General features: G+C 39.3%; 2 protein-coding genes across 2 annotated transcripts; both read left to right on the plus strand.

The window, feature by feature from the left end:
• The first annotated feature begins 7153 nt into the window (after nucleotides 1–7153).
• Nucleotides 7154–9836, plus strand: LOC139937730 (cytochrome P450 2J4-like). Its single transcript, XM_071933019.1, has 3 exons — nucleotides 7154–7511; nucleotides 8102–9061; nucleotides 9655–9836. Exons 1-3 carry the CDS (start codon nucleotides 7154–7156, stop codon nucleotides 9834–9836), a joined length of 1500 nt encoding a protein of 499 aa, XP_071789120.1.
• Nucleotides 9837–14862: 5026 nt separating this feature from the next.
• On the plus strand, nucleotides 14863–26182 carry LOC139936929 (procathepsin L-like). The gene is made up of 8 exons (XM_071931763.1): nucleotides 14863–15022; nucleotides 15724–15859; nucleotides 17078–17227; nucleotides 20895–21044; nucleotides 21428–21649; nucleotides 22379–22553; nucleotides 23269–23380; nucleotides 24060–26182. Exons 2-8 carry the CDS (start codon nucleotides 15752–15754, stop codon nucleotides 24157–24159), a joined length of 1017 nt encoding a protein of 338 aa, XP_071787864.1. The 5' UTR covers nucleotides 14863–15022; nucleotides 15724–15751; the 3' UTR covers nucleotides 24160–26182.
• The last annotated feature ends 165 nt before the right edge of the window (nucleotides 26183–26347 follow it).

Consider the following 26347-nt stretch of genomic DNA (forward strand, 5'->3'; position numbering starts at 1 on the left):
GTTGACATTTTTTGTCATAATTTTCACATGAATCCAATAATTATGAATTATAAAAGCAGGCAATTTTTTAGATGTGCCCCCTTTCATCATACCAAAAGTCGATAAGAATTAGACACTGCAATCTCCATAAAATATAAGATTTTATGTTTTCTTCCATTAGGCTGTGTACTAGTCGTGCCTGCAGGAAGTCCAGGCCCTGCTGACTCTTTTTTAACCATGTGATGTCACAGGTCACATCGTCTATAAAAAGCTCAGTTGGTTCTTGGTTCGAATATTACTCTCATCCATGCCCGTGCCCCTGGTTCCATCTATGGGTTCCCAATGAAGGATCACAGTCAGCTCCGGATGGCGGACACAGTGGTCATTAGACTTGTGGACAAGTCGTTTATGTTCCCACGCGGTGAGATAGTCGAGTTGCAGCGGTGCTCTCCGCGCGCGAACCGCTGGTTGCGCAACTAGCAGTTCGCTGCAACTCGACTACTATCTCACCGCGTGGGACCATAAACGACTTGTCCACAAGTCTAAGGGGCTATCCTCCGTTCACTGATCGTGACAGGAAGCTTGTATTATACCATCCGTAGCTTTGAGATACAGACGCCCTCTAGTGCCCTTTCTTGAATGGATGTCATGAAATTGTTGAGCCCGTATTAGACCATCTCCTAGCCTGTGCCATTCTCTGGACCACAATAGCTACATTTTGACGGCGGATATGCTCAGGGAACATTCGCACGAGAACGGGACTTGAATCAAGTCTAGTTATATCGTGGCATACGTTTCTTTAAAGATCGATTGAAGAACTGCAATTTAATTACTCGGTAATTCTCCGTTAGGTTTTAAAGTGCTGTTTCGATTAAAAATGTCACCGAATAACTCATAATCGATGTACCTAATCCCAACTTTCTTTGTTTTATCTTTGGTTATCATGGTGTAATTGTGGTTAATTTGTGGTTTTTTTTGTCTTGCATCAATACAGGTGTTAGAGCTCGACACAAAAATTTATTGAGCACTGCGATTTAAGGTGATGACGATTTCGTTCTGTATTTTTGTATATAATTAGCAGCTCTTTGAATTTGGGCCCAGTTATACAATTTGCACTGTATGGGGGAATCTCGCCGTCATACCGAGTCACAGTTGTCGTCAGCGAGATTCCCCCATACAATGCAAATTGTATAACTGGGCCCAATTTCAAAGAGCTGCTAATTAAGCAGAAAATTACTGCTGAAGTCACTTCTGCTAAACAGAAATGAACAGGTTGCCAGCAGAAAATTACTGCTGAAATCACTTCTGCTAAACAGAAATGAACAGGTTGCCAGTCACGAGCTTATCATTGTGACGTGGTATAGTTTAGTCTTGGCCCAAGGCTTGGTGCTTGGTGCTTGGTATTGTATAGTGTAACTACGTGGTGTTGTAAATCGTCAAAGCGCGCCCGCCACGGTATTAGTTTACTGGACGGCTTGAAATCAGCGACAATTCAATTCAATTCAAGGATACATTTATTTCCATACTCCCATAAAAGAATAACAACAGTTACATGTATTACGGAGTAAAGCAAAACATTTCTTTTTCTTCAGCTTGTCAGGATAGTCGCTGAACGTATCCAATGGAATCCTTGGATCTGAATAGCTGGTACCCTGTCTTTATTCTCCTCGCGGATAAAGCTAGGGGCCCAGTCTAGATGTATGTACAGCAGAAACAAATTGAAGCGGGCTTAAAATGGGCTGAATGGTGATGATTCAAAAGAGGGCGCTATCAGAAGAAGTCACTTAATGACAGAAATGTTTTTAAGACAACGTACATCCCTTCAACTCTGTCAGTGTGAAATTTCATGACAAATATAAATAAAACTAATTTCCTGTTCGGACTTGTGGGTTAACCTTGAGCTCTCACGGGTTGGTTGGGCGTTAGACTGGGCCCCTGTCTTTATCCGCAAGGATATAGATAGCTTTGCAAAACCGGTGAGATCACTTTTGATAAGACCATTCCGTTGAAACGATCCGTGCAGTGACTTCTATATCTGTGTTTTGATTGGTCCAAAGTGACATTTGGCAGCTGCACTTGTGGTCGTTTTCATGAATCTAGGTGAAAGGTAAAGATGGTCGGGGATTGAACAAGGCCAGGCCCCAATTTCAATCGAACGAGATAATAAATTAGTCTTATATCATCGTCATTTTCGTTGACCAAGACAGTATTACCGCCATTTTGAGATTTAAAATGTACACATAGTATTCTATTGACTCCCAAAATAGTTCACTCCCAAATGGTGCAAATCTATGACGCGCATTGGTCGTACAATGGGGGTTCACTGTTCTTATATAATAATGAGTTGAGGTATTGATGGTGAGGTATCAATATATATTTGGTTTGCGGTAATAGTGTGTATCTACTTGCCATGTAGAGTTACTGCTGTTGTTGTTATCACTTAAAGAGGCTTTGTCGTCATAATCAAAGCAAGCCTTTGGCTGTACATGAATGATCTCCCGCAGTTTTCAGTCCAAATAGAGGGCGCATGTGTTCTATAACTGTGGGTGCGTTCGTTTAGCTTCACTGGGTCTACCCCGCGGTGCTCACTCGGGTGAGCCCCTGACAAGAGCTAGTCGAACGATCACACTCGCCCTCTTGTGGTGACGGCATGCACCTCTCAGGTCACCCCAAGTGACCCACTCCACAAGCAGGGCAATTGGGGCTGACCGGGGTGAGCCCCGTCAGAGCTATTTGATACCGGAGCAGACCGGGGTCGACCCAGGGAAGCTAAACGAACGCACCATGTATAAGTAGCCTGAACACCTAGCCTGACGTCACACTTCAAGGCTCCAGAATTATGCCAAATACCCGGCTTTAAGCTGATGTCCAGATCCGCACAAATGTACCTTTGACCTCGCAGCTATTTCACATGGAGACTCACAGTCAAACATATGTATCTGGGTCACGAGAAAATAGTGAAAAACCAATTACACATTTTTCATGACATCGATTTTAAAGTCACCTGGAAATCTTTAAAAAAAAATCTTCAAACATAAGAGTATGTGTTTCTGAACAATAAAATAATTTGTTGAGTAAATTGTTTTTAACAATTTTCCCGGCAATGTCAACCAGGTGTATTGCTGCTGGATGCAGCAAAACAACTAAAGATGGGGTCAGTTTGCAAAGTGGTCCGGTACGACGTCTTTTCCAGCGCTGTGCAGCAAACACTTCGAGCCGTCGAGCTTCGAGAATGCGGACTACACCACACATTTTGACATGAAGAGAAAAGTTCTTTTCTAAAACATGTCGCCATTCCAAAAGTCAGGTATTGTTTCAACTTTGAGGGCATGATTTTAGCTTGCGCCAAGCGTAACTATCTTGTGTTGGTACTGCATGCGATTCACCGTGTTGGCAATCCGAGAGGACCGTCCGCGCAGCAGCCATACAGTGCGTGCAGTCTGCTCCATGACCGTATTTCTGTACGTAAGCATCATACCGATCAGGTATCCAGACGTAGTGTACGGGGCCAGACTACACATTTTCTCTTCAAATTTCGCGCCTCGATTGACGTCAAGAACAGCGCTTACTTTTAAATTTATAAATAAAATGGAAACAAATTTGTTAAACCTGAGTTATTTGTTTATTCCTATTCCACTCATCAAAACACATTATTTTAGTAACAAAAGCTGTATTTTGACAAGATACCACTTACAGGTGACTTTCAACAAAATTAATGAAACGCTCATACCGGGCAATAAACTCAAAACGGGAAACTATTTTAAATTATTTCTCATCAAAGACAGACAGAAATATTTCAGGAGATGTGTTCTACTATCGTTTTCATTAGACAGTGTAAGTTTTATGTAAATCTATAACCTTACACGATGTTGTTTTCCTTAACAAATCTAAAACAGAAATGGCAAACTGAAAACGCTCAATACTGGGACTTACAAAGACTGCGGTGCTAACTCAAGGAGTAATATTGTGTGTATTAGGCCATAAGTAGAAGTTGTGCTGCCGTGTTCATTGTAGCCTTGATCAAGGCGCTACAGCCAGCCGCGATCTGCAAAATCCCAGTCCCCATCACTGAATTCCACCAGTGCACCCCCATACATAACACAGTGCATATAATACGTATACAGCGTATGTACACACATACGTACTGTACATGTACATGTACCATCTGTATACGGTACACTTACAGTACATGGGTACTTCCTAAAGCCACGTGTGCGAGGTTGAAAGTAGAAAGACACGACCGTACTCACGACTACGCTATACTGTTCTCGCTGTACAATGTATGGTAATGTACATTTGTGTATGCACTGCATGCGTGTGCAGCGAACCGGGCCGGGGAACAGTACGTCAACAGCCTTGATCAAGGCTATGTTCATTGTACAATCACGTTTAAGGTGTGTACGCGTGTGAATAGATGCGAGGTCAAGCACGAAAGAAGTTCATTCCTCCATGGTCAAAACTATAATCATCGGTCTTGCAGGATCTCACCAGATGGTGATCTAGGCTGGTGTACGCGTTCAATTCACGAGCCTTGAAAAAGTGCAAGTCAAATGTTCAGGCTAGTCGGGATTAATGGTTCCCTCTTTTGTGCCATTTGAATCTTTAGCGCTCGTTAGAGTGACAGTGTGGTAGAAATAAGTCAGGGGAACAAAAATAGATTGGTTCCAGTGTACACAGCGAGTGTTGACCTGTATTATTTTATCTTTCCGCTGTTGTCGAAGCAATTTGATTGGGTGCGTTCGTTTAGCTTCCCCGGGGTCGACCCCGGTGTGTGGCATTTCTTTTCCAGGACGAACGTGACTTTCGTCCCGGAAAAAAAAACCCGCCACACACCGGGGTCGACCCAGTGATGCTAAACGAACGCACCCGTTGTTCTTCCTCCATGATTGTATGACGTTGAGTGCTGCAGGTGGACTGAGTTTAGCACTTGTTTTGTAAACTTAGGAAATAATATGTACAGTTGGTTGTTATTAATACGGTACAGTAATAAAACGATCAGTTTTTTCTTGTGTGTCAATGTTGTTACTGTATGCGAGCATTTGAATTACGTTTTTGGGGATCTAATAAAGATTATCGTATTTGTGTTGAGTGATTAAAGTCACTTGGAAGTGGTATTTTTTTAAATAAAGCTTTTGTCACTAAAACATGTGTTTTTATGAGAGAAATGTGAATAAAAAGTTAACTAAGGTTTAAAAATATTAGTTTTGATTGTATTTACAAATTTACGAGTAGGCCCCGACCCGAGAGGGCGCTGTTCGTGACGTATTTCAAGGCGCGATATTTGAAGAGAAAATTTGTAGTCAGGCCCCCGTACATTACGTCTGGGAACATGGCACATCAAAACAAATTTAGACACGATTTTACACACATACGTATATTGAAACTTGAACATGTTGAACGCCTAGTGGTTTTTACAAAAGCCGTTGCTGCTATTTTTATTTAACTATGCGACTTTTAGTGACCAAATGGGTTGTAAGATGTGGGTCTGCCTACGTATTATTATAGAAATACGGCCACGGAGCAGACTGCACGCACGCACGCATGGCTGCTGTATAATGTGCGGACGGTCACATAGGACCTGCACGCACGGTGAATCGCATGCGGTATCCAACAAAAAATCGTGTCACTTGGCAAAAGCTAAAAACATACCCTCAAAGTTCAAACGTACCCGAATTTTTTCACGTTTAGCAAATGCTCCTCTGGGTTCGTCACGTATTTCAGATACCTTCTTCGACTTCCCACTAGCTGGAAAAATTGTTGGGACGGCGTCGTGTTTAAGAATGGCTGTTTTCGTCATGTCAAAATGAGTGGTGTATCCCGGATTCGAAGCACGACGGCTCGAAGTGTTCGCTGCATAGCGCTGAAAAAGACGTCGGACCGGACCACTTTGCTCTAGTTAATCTGACTGTCGCAGCCCACAACCGCCTATACTTGGGATCTGCAGGAAACAGATGAAGACTGACCCCATCCTTAGTTGTTTTGCTGCATCCAGCAGCAATACACCTGGTCGGCATTGCCGGGAAAATGCCAGAAAAAAAACCTTTTTCGCAGCGTACAAACTCACGTCTTAGAATTACATGTACTTTTGCACGTGTGTTTATCTACGCATCGAGGGGGGTCTATGTTTGATCGAGGCAAAGTCTTCCTTTTCCTACGTCGGAGTCAACCCCCAAGCACTTAATTAATTTTTTTAACATATAAATCGTGACAAACAATTACTCAAAAAATTGTTTTATTGTTAATAAACATATACTCTTATGTATAAAAGGGAAAAAAAACTATTTCCATGTGCCTTTAATGGGTATCTGAATATAACAAACAGAGAAGATCGTATCGAAAATTGACGTTGCATCCATTGCAGAGTAGGCCATGCCATCAACTACAAAAAGAAGTATGGCATACCCACAACATGTATTTATTGACTGACAAGTCAGTGATAGTTGGGTTGATAGCTCTCTTCGTAGCTACATACATGGTTTTACCGGCGGCCGAGGAACCTTCCTCCCGGCCCGACTGAATGGCCCCTTCTTGGCTACCTCCCAAATCTCATCTTGGCTGGGGACGAATGTTAACTTAAAAACTAACTTAGTAATTACGGGCATTTGAGAGCTGTTGATAGTATAAAACATTGAGATAAACGTTAAGGCTCCCTCTGAAGTAGCATAGATTTTGAGAACCAGATGGAATTGCTCACTAAAATAATAAAAGACTTCTAGCATGAAGGCTTTTATTCCTATCTGAAAGCACACCGAATTCGTCCAACAAGGGTGTTTTTCTACCATCATTTTCTCGCAACAGGCTTGTTATTGTTTACTTAAGTTGGGATGGATACACCAAGTGAGAGGACTGGTCTGACAATTACTAAACGTGCACCTTCCCTTTAAACCTTGTTCTGCCCTTTTCTGCACTTTTGTGTTTGTGCACGCGTGGAGTAGCCCCACACCGGAAGAGAAGATGCCTTTGACATTTGCTGTTGTCGTAGCTATTGTGCAAGTTAGTGTTAGATTACCACGCGAGGCAGGATGACAGTTCTTTACTGCCTTGTATAAAATAATTCAGTTGTTCGTTGAAACATTAAAACCAATCTTTGAATAAATAAGAACAATACATAGAGTGTCGCGAACTTGCTGTTAGTATACCCGTCAGATACTGTGGAGTAATTCACAGCGTAAGTATGGTATTCCTACAATACGTATTTAGCTTATTGACCGTCAAGTCAGTGATAGTCGGGTTGATGGCTCTCTTCATAGCTACATGGATTTACCGAAGACCGAGGAACATTCCTCCCGGTCCGACTGGATGGCCCCTTCTTGGCTACCTCCCAAATCTCATCTTGGCCGGGGATGAGTACAAGAACTTAACCCGACTGGCTAAGACCTACGGACCGGTGTTTAGTATGAATCTAGGCGGTACATTGGTGGTGGTCGTCAACAGCTTCGCTTCAATCAAGGAGGCTCTGAATCACCCCAACACTGCAGCCCGTCCACCCACAAGCTTCTCCAAGAAAATCGCACACGATCCTGACGCTTTAGGTAATTCAGTTTAAAAATTATCAGCTGTTCATTTTTGAGATCGAGACCGTTTTGGCTTTACCAAAAGTACCAAAATGTACGGCTAAGTACTTTGATGTGGCTAACTCTGGTATAGCTTAGAACAGTACAAGTACTTGGATATATATACGCGAAACGAAGTTGCTGTTATACAATAAACTGTTATTTGCTAAGTTCTGAATGCTGAACAAATTATTGAGTGCTGAACTATTTATACATCGAAGAAAGTTTAACTGTGTTTTTGAATAAACGCGCTTGTTCCAAACTTGTGTGGTTGGTCAGAGGCTTGTACAGAGAGTACACTCCGCTGTACCATTGCAAGGGATGCTGTTTAAGGCTTTTCATGGTGCATTTGAGGTTTTTCAACAAATGAAGTCAGGGTGGATACAACAATGTTTACATATAATGGGGAGAAGTTCTGTCTCTTTTCAGACGCATCACTTCTTCCAAAAGAAACTTGGTATTACTATTAGTTCTTTTTGGAGGATACCTCCAATATGTCTATCAATATCACACTCATCTATGTATTAAAATAATATAATTGAAGTCTCGGGTTTAAATTTTCATTCCAGGTGTATTATCGGCCTCTGGTGACAGCTGGTCTCAGCAGAGAAAGTTTTCTCTGACTGCCTTGAGAGGGTTCGGTGTGGGTAAGTCTAGTTTTGAAGTCTCCGTCGCTACTGAGGCAGGATGTCTTATCGAAGCCATCAAAGAGCACGGGGACAGTCCTTTCAATCCAACCCATCTGATAAGCAACGCTGTTTCGAATGTCATCTGCTCCGTTACCCTGGGTAAAATATTCGACTACTCTGATCCAAAGTTTCAGAAGATGCTTAAGTTGTTGAATCGTAACTTTGAACTCTTGTCTGGTGGTGGAGCTTATTCATATCTCCCAATTATGGACAATTTGTCATTCACCTCGACATACAAAGAAGTGGAAACTAATGTGCTTCTGATGGTAGCGTTTATCAGGGAATGCATTGAGGAGCACCGTAGAGTTTTGGACGCCGACAATCCTAAAGATTTCATCGACGTTTTCCTCACAGACATCTACGAAAAAGAGACAAAGAATGTTCAGAGTCACATCACTGCTGACAACATGTTACTGACTACATTTGAGCTCTTTGCAGCTGGAACGGAGACTACGGCATCCACCCTCCGTTGGGCTTTACTGTACATGATGGCCTACCCTGAGGTACAAGCCAGGGTTCAGAGGGAGCTCGACGATGCAGTAGGTAGAGACCGATTACCCAACATGGCGGACAAACCTCAGCTGCCATACACAGAGGCGACCATCCTGGATGTGCAGCGTCTGGCATCCATCGCGTCCCTCGCCGTTACTCATATGCTCTCAAAAGATACCAGCCTACTTGGCTACGACATCCCAAAGGGGACATTGCTCATTGCTAATCTTTGGGCCGTCAGCCGAGATCCATTCATCTGGTCCGATCCAGAAAAATTGATTCCGGAGAGATTTCTTGACGAAGCTGGTTCTTTGAAGCCGAGGGAGGAGCATCTTCCGTTTAGTACAGGTAAGAAAAACCAACGTACATGTACATAGGGGCTCAAAACGAAACTCGTAATGGACAAGTTGCTCATAACGTGACCCTGGGGGGGTGGGGGGGAGGGAGGGGGGTGTACAGAAAAACACTCGTACCGATAGACCATAATCGGCTGTATTTTCGATAAATACCACTTTCAACTCAAAACGAAGCCATTTTAATACAGTTGAATTTTGTTACATTGATTTATATCGCATTTTCTGTTTGATAAATCCAGTATTCTACTAACAAAAGAAGTTTCTTTTGGGAGTATAGTTGGACTTCGAGGATTTACATGACATTGACAATATAAAGACACACTAAAAGAAGCGTTGTTAATTTAAGAAAAGTATAGACTAATAAATACAGATTGACACTCGACTTGTCCCCTAATAATCCAAATGCCAACGGTCTGTGTGTGTGCTGCATAAAAATATCCTCATAATGAGTACTGAAGATAGGTGACGTCACTGTTGAAGTATCTTCTGTGTTGACACTGTGTTCTCGATCGAGTCATGGGCATCGCCTCATATCTTTATAAACAAAAGTTCCAACCAGTACTTCGTTCTTTGTTTTCCTTACAGGTCGCCGGGTGTGTCTTGGGGAGCAGCTTGCCAAGATGGAGCTGTTCACCTTCTTCTCACATTTACTGCATCAGTTTTCTTTCAAGAAACCGGATGATTCCCAACCATTATCTTTCGAGGCTATCAACGGGCTCACGTTGACTCCGACTCCATTCGAAGTTCGTGCGATTCCTAGAGAGTAAACGCATGCTGCCACGTTGAACAGTAATTTTGTTGTGCTAATAGGGCTTGCAAGCGATATAACAAGTTGTTTAGTAGTATTATGTAGTTGCAGTAGTATTTGAGAGAGAGGTTTTTGTCTCCAGCCGACGCCATCTGGGGAACCTTCGATTGTGGCCTTCCAGACATTCCGGTCCAACATCAGTGTCCTATAGACCATGTGAACTTTGTTTACAATATGTGTGACCATCTTTGAGTATTCTGGCAGGCACAATACTGCACATTGTCATTCTATGGGAAAGTTGACATTTTGTGTCATAATTTTCACATAAATCCAAGAATAATATGAAAAGCTGTCAAATTTTGAGATGTGCCCCTTCCATCATATCAAAAGTCGATAAGAATTAGACAGTGCAATCTCCATAAAATATAAGATTTTATGTTTTCTTCCATTAGGCTGCGTACAAGTCATGCCTGCAGGAAGCCCAGGCCCTGTGGCTCTTTTTTAAACATGGTGATGTCACAGGTCACATCGTCCATAAAGCTTAGTTGGTTCTTGTTGTGTTGCGTCCTTCTTCAGATGATCTATACGAATATCTCTCATTCATGCCCTTGCCTCTGGTTCCATCTATGGGTTCCCAAAGAACTGGGGATCACAGCTAGCTTTGGATGGCGGACACAGTGGCCATTAGACTTGTGGACAAGTCGTTTATGGTCCCACGCGGTGAGATAGTCGAGTTGCAGCGGTGCTCTCCGTGCGCGAACTGCTGGTTGCGCAACTATTGCGTAGAAGTCAGGCAGCGCACAGTAATCGCGCAACCAGCAGTTCGCTGCATCTCGACTATCTCACCGCGTGGGACCATAAACAACTTGTCCACAAGTCTAAGGGGCCAACATCCTATCCTCCGTTCCCTGATCATGACAGAAAGCTTGTATTCCCAGTGTACATCAAGTACCATCCGTAGCTTTGATGTATAGACGCCGTCTAGTGCCCTTTCTTCAATGGATGTCATGAAATTGTTGAGCCCGTAAGACCATCGCCTAGCCTGCGCCATTCTCTGGACCATAATAGCTACATTTTGACGGCGGATATGCTCAGGGAACATTCGCACGAGAACGGGACTTGAATCAAGTCTAGTTATATCGTGGCATGCGTTTCTTTAAAGATCGATTGAAGAACTGCAATTTAATTACTCGGTAATTCTCCGTTAGGTTTTAAAGCCATTGGACCCTTTCGGTACAGAAAAAAAAAAGTTCACAGATTTACAAATAATTTACAGGGTTTACAGAAGGTAATAATGAAAGACTTCTCTTGAAATATTAGTCCATGAAATGCTTTACTTTTTGAGAAAACGGTAAAACAATATAAATTCTCGTTAACGAGAATTACGGAGTTGTTATAAACACATGTCATGACACGGCGAAACGCGCGAAAACAGGAGTGGGTTTTCCCGTTATTTTCTCCCGACTCCGATGTCCGATTGAGCCTAAATTTCCACAGGATTGTTATTTTATATATAAGTTGTGATACACGAAGTGTGGGACTTGGACAATACTGTTTACCGAAAGTGTATAATGGCTTTAAAGTGCTGTTTCGATTAAATGTCACCTATATAATAACTCATAGTCGATGTACCCAGTCCCAACTTTCTTTGTTTTTTCTTTGGTTATCATGGTGTAATTGCGGTTAACTTGTGTTTTTTTGTCTTGCATCAATACAGGGGTCGATTTCACAAAGAGTTAGGACTAGTCCTAACTTAGGACTAGTCCTAGGAGATATACAAATTGCATGGATAGTCCTAAGTTAGGACGAGTAACTGATCCTAACTCCAGATAAGACTAGTCCTAGCTCTTTGTGAAATCCACCCCAGGTATTTAATAGAGCTTTACAAAAAAAATGTATTGAGCACTGCGATTTAAGGTGATGACGATTTCGTTCTATATTATTGTATATATTTTGCGACAGAAGCCTATACGTACCGAGTCACAGTTGTCTGTCAGCGAGATTCCCCCATACAGTGCAAATTGTATAACTGGGCCCAATTTCAAAGAGCTGCTAATTAAGCAGAAAATTACTGCTGAACTCACTTCTGCTAAGCAGAAATGAACAGGTTGCCAGTCACGAGTTTATCATGTGACGTGGTATAGTTTAGTCTTGGCCCAAGACTATGGTGCTTGATATTGGATAGTGTAACTACGCGCAGTTGTAAATCGCCAAAGCGCGCCCGCCATACTGGACGGCTTGAAATCAGCTTCAATTCAATTCAATTCAATTCAAGGATACATTTATTTCCATACTCTCATGAAAGAATAACAACAGTTACATGCGGAGTAAAGCAAAACATTTCTTTTTCTTCAGCTTGTCAGGATAGCCGCTGAACGTAATAAATGGAATCATTGGATCTGAATAGCTGGTACCCTGTCTTTATTATCCTCGCGGATAAAGACAGGGGCCCAGTCTATATGTATGTACAGCAGAAACAAATTGAAGCGGGCTTATTAAATGGGCTGAATGGTGATGATTCAAAAGAGTGCGCTATCAGAAGAAGTCACTTAATAAAAGAAATGTTTTTAAGACAACATCCCTTCAACTCTGTCAGTGTGAAATTTCATGACAAATATAAACAAAACTAATTTCCCGTTCGGACTTGTGGGTTAACCTTGAGCTCTCACGAGTTGGTTGGGCGTTAGACTGTAGATAGCTTTGCAAAACCGGTGAGATCACTTTTGATAAGACCATTCCGTTGGAACGTCCGTGCAGTGACTTCTATATGTGTTTTGATTGGTCCGAAGTGACAGTTGGCAGCTGCACTTGTGGTCGTCTGCATGAATCTAGGTGAAAGGTGAAGATGGTCGGGGATTGAACAAGGCCAGGCCCCAATTTCATAGAGCTGCTTAGCACAAAACTTTGCTTAGCATGAAATTTCTTCCTTGATAAAAACAGGTTTACCAACCAAATTTCCATGTGATTTTCAGGATAAGCAAACAAAAGCTGAATACCAGTAACAAGCACTGTATGTGCAACAAATGGAAATTTGGCTGGTAATCCTGTATTTATCGGTGCTTAGCAGCTCTGTGAAATTGGGTCCAGATGACACTCCCTGGCGTTATTCACAAGCACGAGCCTCGAAGTGTGACGCCAGTTTTATAGTCTGGTCAATCTAAGCCAAAATATGGCTTGACCTAGACAAAAAATTGCAACACAAATGGTTTTTTTGCAATGACCATTTCCATAAAATTAAAATAATGTTAACAAAATAAAATTTTCTACTGACTATAGGGTGTGCATACGTATAGGGGGAAAACGGTAATTTTTAATTTATGCAAATTATGCATATTTATTTCCCCTGCTTACTTGTTACTACCTTTTGGATATGTTGTTTTGGAGGGCTTCAATAGACACCTGCAAAAAAACATTTCTGTTGCAATTTTGTCCAGGTCAAACCATAGATAAGATTATTATCCCCAATAGTGGCAACTTACTATTTACTCTCGAAATAAAAGTTCAGTGTATTCACGTGATCTTAGACAACTTTAGGGCAGACCATTGTAGTCCCGTGCTTTATCGGACGACACCTAAGTCAATAGAACTATATTTTGGTCTATTGTTTGAGTGATCGGTACCACCCCCAATAAAATAGTCAAGGACTGTGTGTGTTTTACTCAGCAGTTATATCAAATGTATACGGAGCTGAAATTCTTCTGAGCAAATAATCCAAAACCACCCCAGCAGGGGACACGTTAATCTGGCCTACCTTCTTCATGAAGGTGAGACGAACATTATGTTCGTGTGGCTTTTGTTTTACTCATTTCTCGAAAAACACAGCCGTTGCGCAAGTAATAATTAAAATGAAGCTTTTTAACTGTCCTTGCTCTATGCCCATAGTATCTATATCGAACTGTGTTTAAGTTTTATTTAAATTTGTGGACATTGTGTTTACTTGTGTACAAAAAGTACCCAAACCCTTTGAAGGCACTGAACACTTTTGGTAATAAGACCAGTATTCTCAATCGTCTCACATTAAATGCAATAACAAACCAGCCCGGTGCAACGTGTGGACTCAACGGGTCGTCGAAGTTACGAGAGAATAATAGAAGAAAAAACACCCATGTCAACAAATTACGTTACCCCAGAGGGATCCGTTTAAGTTTGGCAATGTTTTATACTCTTGCTCGAATACCAAGTTATTTTTTATGCCAACTTATTTCGAGTAATACTAAATAGTGTCACCTTTAAAACAAATTCACATAATAATACAACAAGGTCTGTATTGCATTTATGACGTTTCATTTAAACGTTTTCTGGTGACTCTATCGCACAATAGATGGCAGATCGCCGGTATGTAGCAGGGGATTCTACCCCCCCCCCCCATCCGACCCCACCGCCCCCCCCCCCCAATCCGACCCCCGCCCCCCCCAATCCGACCCCCCCCCCAATCCGACCCCCCCCCCCCCCCACCCCGAGATTCTGTCCCTCATCTCTATCGGCGAACTAAGCCTACTTCCGATAGGGCCCTCAAGATCGTTCAAAACGTTTCCTTCAGCACGGGCGTTTAATTTTCGATTTTTAAATGGGGGGAAAACAAATTATATGGGGGGAAATATTCTCCTGCGGGCAGGTTTCCGTGGTCGTGGATCTGGAGGTCGCAGGTTCAAGTCCCACCCGCTAGAGGTATAGGCTCATGGCGATTTTTTTTTTTTTTTTTTTTTTTTTTACACTCCAATTGTGGGCTTGTGGTTTTAATAATCTAAAGGGGAACAAAGTCAAACTAAATTTAGTTTCATTCATTGTTTTATAAAAAAATATAAAAAAATGGCTTGTCCTTATCATCCAGTAGGGATTTCTTATCAACAAGTAGCCTCACGTGGATCGGCTCAGTGTTGTCTCTGCCATCGTTTACATCGCTGATTGCATCAGCATGTTTAATCACATGACCAGTGACCTTTCACTAGACTGGTGCCGAGTCGCTCCGCACCATACGCAACATAGACAGATAGGTAGTCGGAAATCAGACTGCGGCCCAGTTGTAAAAAAAAAATTGGTCACGAGACTTTCTGTCAACAGTAGATAAACCACGCACACATTTTTGTATAAAAAGGCTCGCACAATTTGCATACGCATCAATAATAGTTGAACTTACATGATTGTGTCGAGACGTCTTTTTCCAGATTAGTCTCCCCCGAAAGTGCCTGGTCGAAGTTTTAAACGGTAAGTTGTCTGTAAAACTGCTGTTATTTTCGTTACGTTTAGGCTTGGGCCTCCAAAGTCGGCAAACAAATGAATGAGTCCAAATCACAAATTCACAGATGAGTTTCAGCACCACTTCTCTCATAACGCCCTCTGAGTGTAATCTTCTTGATTCCTTGAATGGAATGAAATGCTGGTATTGAATTTTACAATACCATCTTTCCTTTTTTATCCCAACTTAATTAAAGAAAAATTGATGGTTTTCATTACAACACTACACTAGTCATCATCATGGGGTCGTGTGTCCGGCCGGGTGTCCACCAAAACTGATCACAAATTATATATAATTTTATAAGTTCCGCAATTATTTTTTAAACTTTAAATTTATTGGAAAGGTCTCCGTATCCTGCCACCAGTTGTTTATTCCATTAAATAATTATTGTATCTTGACACAGTTTTTGAACAGCTCCTTACTATACTAGAAACGACACTTGAAGAAAAATAGTATAATTTACTCAAATAAAGTATTTCCTTTAAGTTTTTGTACAAATTAGTGAACAACAAGTGGTGGCCAGATTGAGATACAGAAAGTTTCCCGTCAAAATTGTCAATTTGACAATGAGTTTGTGTCATTAGTCTTGACAAGTTTTAATTAAAAGTAAAAATTCCTACCAAACTGTAGAAATATTGATGTATGTAATTTAAATTTCTTCAATATCCAGATTCCAAGCAATCAACCAACAAGTGAAGATGATCCGAGCTTTAGTAGTCTGTGCCCTTGTTGTGGCCGCATGCAGTTTACCGTTTGTAGATAAATTTGACAGAAGTTATGATGAAGATTGGGAACTATTCAAGAAGGTATTTTTTGAAATCTTTTAAAATTGTACTTAACTTTTGTTTGTTTTGTAAAATTTTAGGTAGTGTCTGGACCGCCTAATTTTCCTTCTTGGTTATCTGCAGGGTTGTTTTTCTTGCCTTTTCTATTTTTGTTAGTTTTTTATGTCGTGCTAAATGTGTGCTGCCTGAAAAAAATAACAAAAACAAAAAACTTTCAAATGACTAGGCCTATTGAATAATTCACGGTGTAAATGAATTTATTGTCTTAATTGTACCTTGTTACCTTGTATGAATGTGCCGTAACATCATTTAACCTTACCGTGTAATTTTTCCACTGGAAAAAAAACGGGTTCAAAGTTCTCAACTTTGAATACATTGACTTGGATATGACAGAGGAAACAGAGTGTCTGAAAGACACCCAGACACGCCTCTGTCTAACACTATGAATAAAGCACTGTATGAAAGCGAGTTAATTATTATTAAATAAAACTGAGATCAAGTTTTGAATCTTTTGCTTTAGTAAGAATTGCATGTTTAGTTTAAAAAGGGTCTATGTAACTTTTCTTGGACAAAAAACACAATGTCTACAGATTTACACTAAACTCACACAGTTTGAAGATAATGATAGTAGAAAGCTTCCCTGAAAATATTACGTGCTGAGGTGCTGTAGTTTTTGGGAAATGAGTAAAACAATGTCATGAAAATTTTCGTCTCATGAGACAAAAATAATTTTAATCATTTACAAACGTATTTTCATGAATTTTGTTTACTCATTTCTCAAAAACTACAGCACCTCACTCAGTAAGTAATATCTGAAGGGAAGCTTTCCATTATCAATATCTTCAAACCCTGTAAGTTTATGGTAAATCTATGGACAGTTTGAAAAAGTGCCCAAATCCTTTAACACTGACCTACAATGCAGACTCCCCTCCGGCTAGCACTATTGATAAAGCTCTACATCAGGCCTGATACTTCATGGAGGCAATGGAAGTGATTGCCTCCATGGCCCTGGCCATTGCCTTGATGCCCTTGAAATGATACAGTTAAAATTTATAATTAGTGCACTTAACCAAGGGGATAATGCTTCTGTGCTCTTGTCCTTTTAAAAAACGAAGGGTACAGGCCTGCTATATTGAAAACAAGTTAATGTTACTTGTTGGTATTTGTATTGTAAACTAAGATTTAGGTGGAATCTTTAGCTATAGTTTTTAAAAATTGCGGGTTTTGTTTTCGTTTCAGGTTCACAATAAGAAATACACACTTCTAGGTGAAGAAGTGAAGAGACGTTCAGTATGGGAAGCCAATTTGGACATCATCAATAGACATAATCTCGAGCATGATTTGGGAAACCACACATTCAGACTCGGCATGAACGTCTATGGTGACTTGGTAAGTGTCTCAAGATCTTTTTATTTTATTTTGTTCAATGCAAAAACAAACAACAAAATCTGTATTGATATACTTTGACTAGATCCAAATTCTATTTTAGATGTAATTTTTTTTTTTGATTTCTTCTTGTTCACTCTTTGTTTGGAATGCAACTTTTCAGCTGATAAAGCTGATTTTCTCCTTTTCTTTTTAAAACATGTCATACAAAACCGAAAGTGTGATCAGCCATTTTTTTTCCTTCTTTTTACAAAGAATAGAAAGTTACGTGGCTGCTTTTTATAATCCAAAATGATTTTATTTTGAAACCACACCTTGTACAAATAATTTAGGATGAAACAAACTTATGTGAATCCATAAACATCCAAGAAATACTTTTGTTAAAGTTCAAATCATTACCAACATAAATTATCATTTACTTTTGATGTTGTTGTTGTGATGTGACTCCTACACATTCCAGTTAGCTTGTCAATTTCACTGGTTGTTGGCTTTTGCACTTGTCGATAAATGATATCAAAATAAGGATGCTTTAATATAAACACTTAACTAGCCAGCCAGACCACTTTGCCTGAAGTCTGACTATTACTTATGTGTTCTAAATGTTAAACTGGCATTAGGTATGCGACCACTTGGAGAGAGCGCTGGTAAAATTTATTTACTGTACAAAAGACTTCAATTTGCCCCTTGGATGGGTTTATTTTATAATTATTGGAAGTACGAATGAAACCCTTTTGAAGCCATGGTAGTTGTATTTATAAATATAGGAAAAGAGTCTACGAAAAGGGAACTGACAGAAATTATTGGTGGGTGATTACCGAGCTGATTTCCATTAATAACTGTCATGTGAGCTTGACCCGAGAATAGAACAAAGAAAAGCAAAACCACAACCGGGAAATGAACAGCAGGATGTGGAAATGTACTCCGGGTATTCCCAACAATTGTCTGTATTTTTGTGTACCATTGTTCGCATCAAGGTGATGGGATGCACTTGTTTATTCAAGGTTATTTTTAGTTTAAGGTTGTTTGGTTACTCAATGCTGTCTATAGTCTATTGCTTGCGGCTGCATGCAATCAGTTAAATTTATTTTGGTTTAACCCTAACTCTGATGTGTGTTAGCACCGAATATTCGGTACTTTCCCGGGTTCTAATAAATTAATTTAAGGGCAGTGGACACTATTGGTTATTGTCAAAGACTAGCCTTCACAGTTGGTGTATCTCAACATATGCATAAAATAACACACCTGTGAAAATTGGAGCTCGATTGGTCATGAACTTGCGAGATATGTATGAAAGAAAAAAAGCACCCTTGTCACACGAAGGTGTGTGCGTTTAGATGGTTGATTTCGATACCTCAAATTCTAAAGCTGAGGTCTCAAAATCAAATTCTTTCTCGGAAACTATGGCACTTCAGAGGGAGCCGTTTCTCACAATGTGTTTTACTATCAACCTCTCCCTATTAGTTGTCACCAAGAAAAGTTTTATGCTAATAATTACTTTGAGTAATTACCAAAAGTGTCCACTGCTTTTAATCATCAGTCTTGCAGTCAGTTAATTAAAAATAAAAATAAAAATTTGTGGAGCGATTTCAACCAGCATTTTTGCATGGCAAGAAATTTGGACTGAACTGAATTTTTGCACACTGAATGTTGATGATTGAGTAGCAAATCCTGATTTTTGAGTAGCAGTTGAAATATTTTGTGTAGCTTTTTGCTCTGCTATACAAGTGAAATCATTCACTGAAATGGATGTATCCCGTTCGTTGCTCAAAGCTGATACAAGCAACAACAAAAATCAGGAAGTTTGTTGAATTAAATATTTCAAATCTTACAAGTTCCTACAAAGCTACAATGTAAGCTCATGAAACTTTTGTGAATCTCTGAAGAGATTCTAGGAATACATGCACATTTTAAGATAATTTTGGTCATAAGAACATTATTACAACTAACATTATAGTAACAACATCATGGTGAAATTATTTTACCCTTTTTTGAAAAGTGTACAGTTTATTGGGGTTGGGTTTATTACTCATATTTAATTACATGTACACAGCATTACATGTGAATGTTTATTGTTATGTAGCAATGAGCATGCCATGGGCTTCTACAGGACCAGTATTATTGTTGTACTTTGCCCAGTCATCATAGATTAGTCAAACTGCAAGTCATGGTGGGTTCAATTCGTTAACAATGCCCATGGAGGTCCTCCTTTGTTACCTGCATGTTTGTGTGGGGGTCATGGGTCTGTGGTGAATAACTTTTTCCCTGTAAATCTCTGAACTTGTGTGGGTCAGTGGCAGGTCATGATTCACAAACTAGAATTCAGCTCAGTGCTTTTGTTGGAACTACATGGGTTCCATATTAGGGAATCATTCATTGATTGATTGATTGTGTTGAGTCTATAAATGCAGAAACCTGTGGGCGAAAAGACCCCTAAGCCTATGCTATTGTAGTCATGGTTGTTTTTGTTTACTGCCATTGCTTATAAAGTGCTGTAGTGGGTTCTCCATTTTCAACAGTTTTGCAGCACAATACTTTCCCTAAACCATAAAACTTTGTTGGATACTTTCCAGTTCTTCTATTATTATTATTATTATTATTATTATTATTATTATTATTATTATTATTATTATTATTATTATTATTATTATTTATTTGACCTCAACAAATACAAGTACATCAACAAGCTCAGCAAAAGTTAAACGAAAAGCAACGAACCAATCAAAATAATAACGAATACAATAAATGTACAAGCAAAAAGCACACAATAAATATAAAAAATAAAAATAAAAACCCCGAACAGAACATGACAGGAGGGCAACTAGATAAGCAAAAAAAGGAATGAATTGAAGAGGAGCATGCAGGCATGGGGAGTAAATCAACTGAGGGAAACAACTGGACAGACCAACAAGGAACAACTTATGTGGGTCAGGAACAACAAAAGTAAACTTGATTACTGTTGCTCGGAAGCATATTGTCCCACGCATAAGTAGCACTAATCCAGAGGATTAAACGAAACACAATGGACATAGAACTGACTACATGGTTAACAAACTGACGTCATCAGGGCACAATTTCAAATTTCAAAAACTGTTTCTATGCTGTAAAAGTTTTTTTTTTAAATATAAAAAAATGGGTAGGGCACCAGTCACAACAATGAAAACTTAAGGGACTTTAGCTAATAACCAGTTTCTGCTAGATATATTTTTCTGTGCAAGGCAAGTTTTTTGTGCTTACAGGCTTCATGAAATTAGGCCAAGCCTAGTACTACTAGTTAAAGTACTACATGTAGGCCTACAGGTGCTAGTTGATAATCACTTTAAGCCCTATATATTCACAGAAATGGTTGTTGCGCTAAGCAGAATTTTTTTTAGCCTTCAAGAAAGACTCCGCTAGGGTCGAAACGTCAGGCCATTAACGATTTTTTGCATTTATATTCTGATAATAGTACAACCACTGGACCACGATTTTGAAGGGTTAGTGTCGTTGGGGGTTAAGGCTCACAAAACTTGTCAAGGAATGAAAATGAAGGATTGTGATTTTCAGACAATTTATGTATAATGCCATTATGGGGGTAACCCATTGTAACCATGTAGAAATTTAAAAAGCCCTAAAGCAGGCCTTGTAAACTGTACTAACAAAAAAACAACTGTTGTTTTTTTCTTCTTTGCAGACAAATGAAGAGTTTGTCGCACGTATGAATGGTTTCAAACAACGTAAAGATGCCCCACAGTCTCTCAGGACCTTTGTGGCACCATACATGAAATTGCCCGACACTGTGGACTGGAGACAGAAGGGATACGTTACTCCAGTCAAGAACCAGGTAAGACACGAGACATTAGAAACTTTATTGGTCGTCGAAGTTGCGAGATAATCATGAAATAAAAAACACCCTTGTCACACAAAGTTGTGTGCTTTCAGATGCTTGATTTTGAGACCTCAAATTTCAAATCTGGGCTCTCAAAATCAAATTCATGGAAAATTACTTCTTTCTTGAAAACTACGTTACTTCAGAGAGAGCTGTTTCTCACAGTGTGTTGTACTATCAACAGCTTGTTACTCGTTACCAAGTAAAGTGTTATGCTAATAATTATTTTGAGTAATTACCAATAGTGTCCACTGTCTTTAAAACATGACAATTATTTGTACTCCCCTTGATTACCTGTTTCTGCCTCTCAACGTAAATTTAATTGTCTTCTCTCGCAGGAACAATGTGGATCGTGCTGGGCATTCAGTGCTACCGGCTCCCTGGAAGGACAGATGTTCAACAAGACTGGCGTCCTGCCAGATCTTAGCGAGCAGAATCTTGTAGACTGCTCTTACGTACAGGGAGACGATGGATGCAATGGAGGTCTCATGGATGATGCCTTTAAGTACGTCAAGAAGAACGGTCTGGATAAGGAGACTTGCTACCCTTACAAAGCTAAGGTAAGATAATTGTTGTTTTCATGTAATTTTGTTTTTTAGTTGTACTGATTGTGTATTTAAGTAGGACTTGAATTTTGCATGGTGGAAATACGATATGGAAAGGTTTGCAGTAACACCATGTAATGACTATCTCTAATGAGTTGGGGCAGTTCTGAAAAGAACCGTTGGTTTCAACTCGGTTCTTTTCAGAACCAACCCAACTCATTAGAGATAGTCATTACATCATACATGGTGTTACCGCAAACCTTTACATATATGATTGTGTATAAAAGTTATATATTTATTGTATTGTATTTGAGGATAACTATTTTTTAATGATGTAAGTCTGATTTCTGATTTTGGGGGCCCTCAGAAAAATGAGCAAAACTGTTATTAACAGGCCTGAAAAGTCTATCAAAGCCACATCCATGATGCATGTTAGTTAGCCATTGTACTCTTCAGAAATTCTCCTACTTTTGACCATAGGGCCAAATATCATGTCTGATAGATGTACTCTTGAAGCTTCAAAATTAAAGTTTTCCCTCCTTTTTAACAAATTTGTCTTTGTGTGCAATTTAGTTTCTGCAGTTTTGATATTTGTATACATTTAGTTTTTAATTGGAAACAAGCTAGGTTATCTAACTAGCGGCTGCCAATTTTATATATTTGTTGTAAATAGTTAACTGGAATAATAAGAATAATATTTGTAATAACATTAAAAATTGTCTTCATTTCTGAAACAATCCACAGGATGAAAATACATGCTACTTCAGAGACACCCCAGACTGCATTGCTGCTCATTGCACAGGGTTTGTTGACATTGAGGCTGGTAATGAAAAACAGTTGAAGGCAGCTTCTGCCACCGTAGGACCAATCTCAGTCGCTATCGATGCTAGCCACTCATCATTCCAACTTTACACAGAAGGTAAGCTTCTATCAAACTTTTTTTCTCGGTTTTCTGTTAGTGATTATCTTTGTTTTGTCTTTGTACACGTAGATAATTTGAATATTATTTTTTGTATTTAGCGCCATGAGCACTTTGAAGGATTTGTGCACTTTATTATGTTTTTAATTTACTATTATTATTAATTTTTGTTGTCTTTATTTCTCTCTTGGTTCCACCTTGTAGCCTCTGTTTCTCTTTGATCAAGGCATGTAACTCTTCCGCCGATCCACAGTTTTTCGCATTTCATGACTAAACTTTGCGTAAAATAATAACTTGCTGCGTGCAATAAACAAATCCGCAATAGATGCTCCGCGAAAGTTAACACACAAAATCATTACAATGTCAAGCACAGCTTGCTCTGGTGTGTTTTTATTGCTTGTTGTATGAGGCAACACGGGGAGAACTACTAAATACTGAAGCACCCAATAGCTTCAGTCCATGCAATCAAAAGAAAAATTATTTTCTTATTTTCTGCATTTTTGCGGCTGAAGAGTTGCATGCATGATTTCTCCTTGTTACCTCTTGGTTCTCTCTCATTGGATAGTTAAACAAAAATCAGGGGCAAACCCTGTTTAAGAATTAGTTCCAAACTTTTTCTCTCTTTAAGGATACTTTGGTTTTTTTCTTTGATGTTGTTAAAACCGTCCATGTTTATTTTATTTATTTCAATTTCTTGTTCATCCTTGATTTGTAGGTGTATACTCTGAACCAGAATGCAGTAGCTCAGAGCTTGATCATGGTGTATTGGTCGTTGGGTATGGAGTTGATGCTGACAGCGGTAACGCCTACTGGCTCGTTAAGAACAGGTGAGCATTAGTAGCCTCAACATATGATGTCACACTTTGTGGCTTGTGAATTATGCCCGAAACCTACGTCAATCCCCTTTCAAATGCATGTTTCGACCTCTTGTTCATTTCACATTGTGATTCACAGTCAAATTCCACGTACTTTTATACATATAAAACTAAATTACATGCATGTATATGTACACACAAACACTGGACGCTGCATCCAGACGACCGAAAGTGCAGCTGACAAACATTACCTCGGACTAACCAAAATACAGATTATGGAAAGCTTACGTCACTGCAAGTTTATTCAATGAAATCATTGTATCCAATGAAATGAATTGGTCTATAAAACCAGTGCCTGTCTTTAGCCTTGCAGATAAGACAGGGGAAAGCCATCAACGCAAAATTAAAAAAAGATGGCTACCGTTGGTGACAATGTTATACTGACAATGTTATACTGATGTTCAAACGTAGTGTTTAATTTGTTGGTTACAATCATGGAATGTTTTTTTTATTGAATTGAAAGTTTGCAGAATTTTTGTATTTGGTTGAATTATCTGTTAAACACGATTTGAGTGTTTTACTAACAATTGGCCAACCATGCCAACCAGGGCAGTTTGTTTATCAACAACGGAAGTGTCTATTAACGTCTTATAATACGTTTTTTTCTTTTTTCTCTCTCTTATTCGTACAGCTGGGGAGAGACATGGGGAATGAATGGTTACATCAAGATGTCAAGGAATGCCGACAACCAGTGTGGTATTGCAACATCGGCAAGCTACCCTTTGGTATAAGAATAGCTCATCTTATACATATCCCCTGGTGTAGGAATAGTGTGCTGTAATGTATTGCCCCACCAGCTGCATTGGCCTATCACTGCATATTCATCATATGGGAATGATGTTTCAAGTTCCATCATACACAGCTGTGTCACAGAAAATGTATTTCAAAAACAACGTTTTATGTCCATTTTTGGAAGCCACTACCTTTCTTCTAATGTCATTTTTTCACTGGCATTTATTTTTATACCTGCTCTTGAGAAACTTCAATGTCGCTCTTGTATCCGTTTGATTGAGCGCTATGAACTCTGTCTCACAACAAAGTTCATTGCAATTTTGGGGCTTTTTGATACTGTTGATTCTGTAGTTCACCGCTACTCAACCAAGTATTCTATGTCTATGCAAAGTGATAAATATTTAACCTAGAGCCTGTGCTTTTGTTAAATTGTATAGATTTTTTCAAGTTATTTCTGTAGAGCCTTTTATCACACTGCTGCCATGGTGTTCTTGTGCCCTGTGTGCAACAGGGACCAGACCATCTTGGTGTCTTGGTGATTGAAGTACAAGTCAGCAGTTGTGGCTACGGCTACAACTGTTGCTAAAAGCTGGTGCTATGGTCCTTCTATGTTTCATCATTTGTTCATGTGACACTCATGTCGTAGCCGCTCATCTGGATATGGCTTACACTTTGAAATTGTATTTTCCCAGCAGCAGTCATGTTCTCTTCAAATTGTTCACTCTATGTACATGATTGTAGAAATTTGTGTTGAATGAGATTTGAAATGGGCTGTTTAACAATCTCTAGAAATGATGTAGTTGTGTAGTGGCAATCTTGTCCACAGGCTAAATACAGTTTCTGCAAGTTGCTGCCACTCCTGTTGTTTTTTAGTTGATTTTATTTTTTAATTAATGTCAAATGTATTGTAGAGGCAATGGGTGAACAGGAAGAATTTGTGAAGTAACTCTTTCCTAACACCAACTTAATAAGTATAAACAGTCACCAGCCATTTTATTAGAACACTAATGGTTTTTTTATCTCAGGCAAGCCAAAATGATACTCATCTTTTTGTGGATATTTCTACCAAAGTTAACATATTTTATCATTGACATGTTTGATGGTGAGCTTTTTTCAGTATCTCATTAGTAGTGAAAATTATGTTTATCAGTTTCTTGTCTTTCTTCATATTTTGTTTGCGCTCAAGAAGGCTACCCTCCCCAGAGGTTCTATATTTTCATTTTTCAGATGATTGTAAAAAATGTAAGATTTTGTCCTTTAACTTGGTGGAAGATTAAACTAAATTTTGTTAGTAGATCATAGATGAAGCCTAACCTTTTAAACGGGTTTTTTGTTTTTTGTTTTTTGTTTTTTTTAGGATTTAGATTTTCTATTTTATTTTAGGCACAGTATTAATAGTTTTGATGTTTGCAAGTTGCAGTAACTTGTCGCAAACACCTCAGTCCTTGAAAACTTAATACAAGTAGATTGCCGTTGACGTAACATGCAATGACGTCAATTGCCGCCAAAACAAGGAGTAGCCAATGAGCAGCCCATATGACATTCACGTGAGGGCGCCCTACTCAAATGAAGTCACAATAATGCACAAGGTACGATGATGGAAACTTCTTAGTTAATTTCGAAGTGTCGACTTGTAACTTATTTGAATGTGAAGAAAAACACCTTATTTCACATTGTATTTAGAGACAGTAATAATGCACGTTATTTGTGGTAAATTGATGCCTTATCGCACTAAGGAACTTCACAAAGGAAAGGTGAAGGTGGCTCTGCTATTCGTAGGGTATACTCTGCAAAATAGTTCCAAGTTGCAAGTTTTAATCAATTTGTTTTTACACTCGGTTGTCTGCGCCGTCGAATATTGTGTGGAATAAATCAGTACTCGGCTCAACAAGATGAGAAAATAAACTATCAGGAAGAGCCATGCCACATACTTCAATCTGCTTAGATAATAATGAAAATGTAAATTTATGTAGTTTGATTATATACTTGCTACAAATAAATCGAATGAAATATTCAAATCCATCATTGTTGTTGTGTTTGCTGTTTTGGTACGTTCGCCTACGGTGTTGTGCTTTTGTTATGGTAAACTCATTGTGCATTCAAAAAGGTTGTTTTTTCCTCGGACCAACGAAGGAGCTAAGTGGCATAACTACAGAGAACATTTAAACAAAATCAAACAGAATTTCA

The sequence above is a fragment of the Asterias amurensis genome, chromosome 5, assembly GCF_032118995.1.
Source record: "Asterias amurensis chromosome 5, ASM3211899v1".
Classification (NCBI taxonomy): domain Eukaryota; kingdom Metazoa; phylum Echinodermata; class Asteroidea; order Forcipulatida; family Asteriidae; genus Asterias; species Asterias amurensis.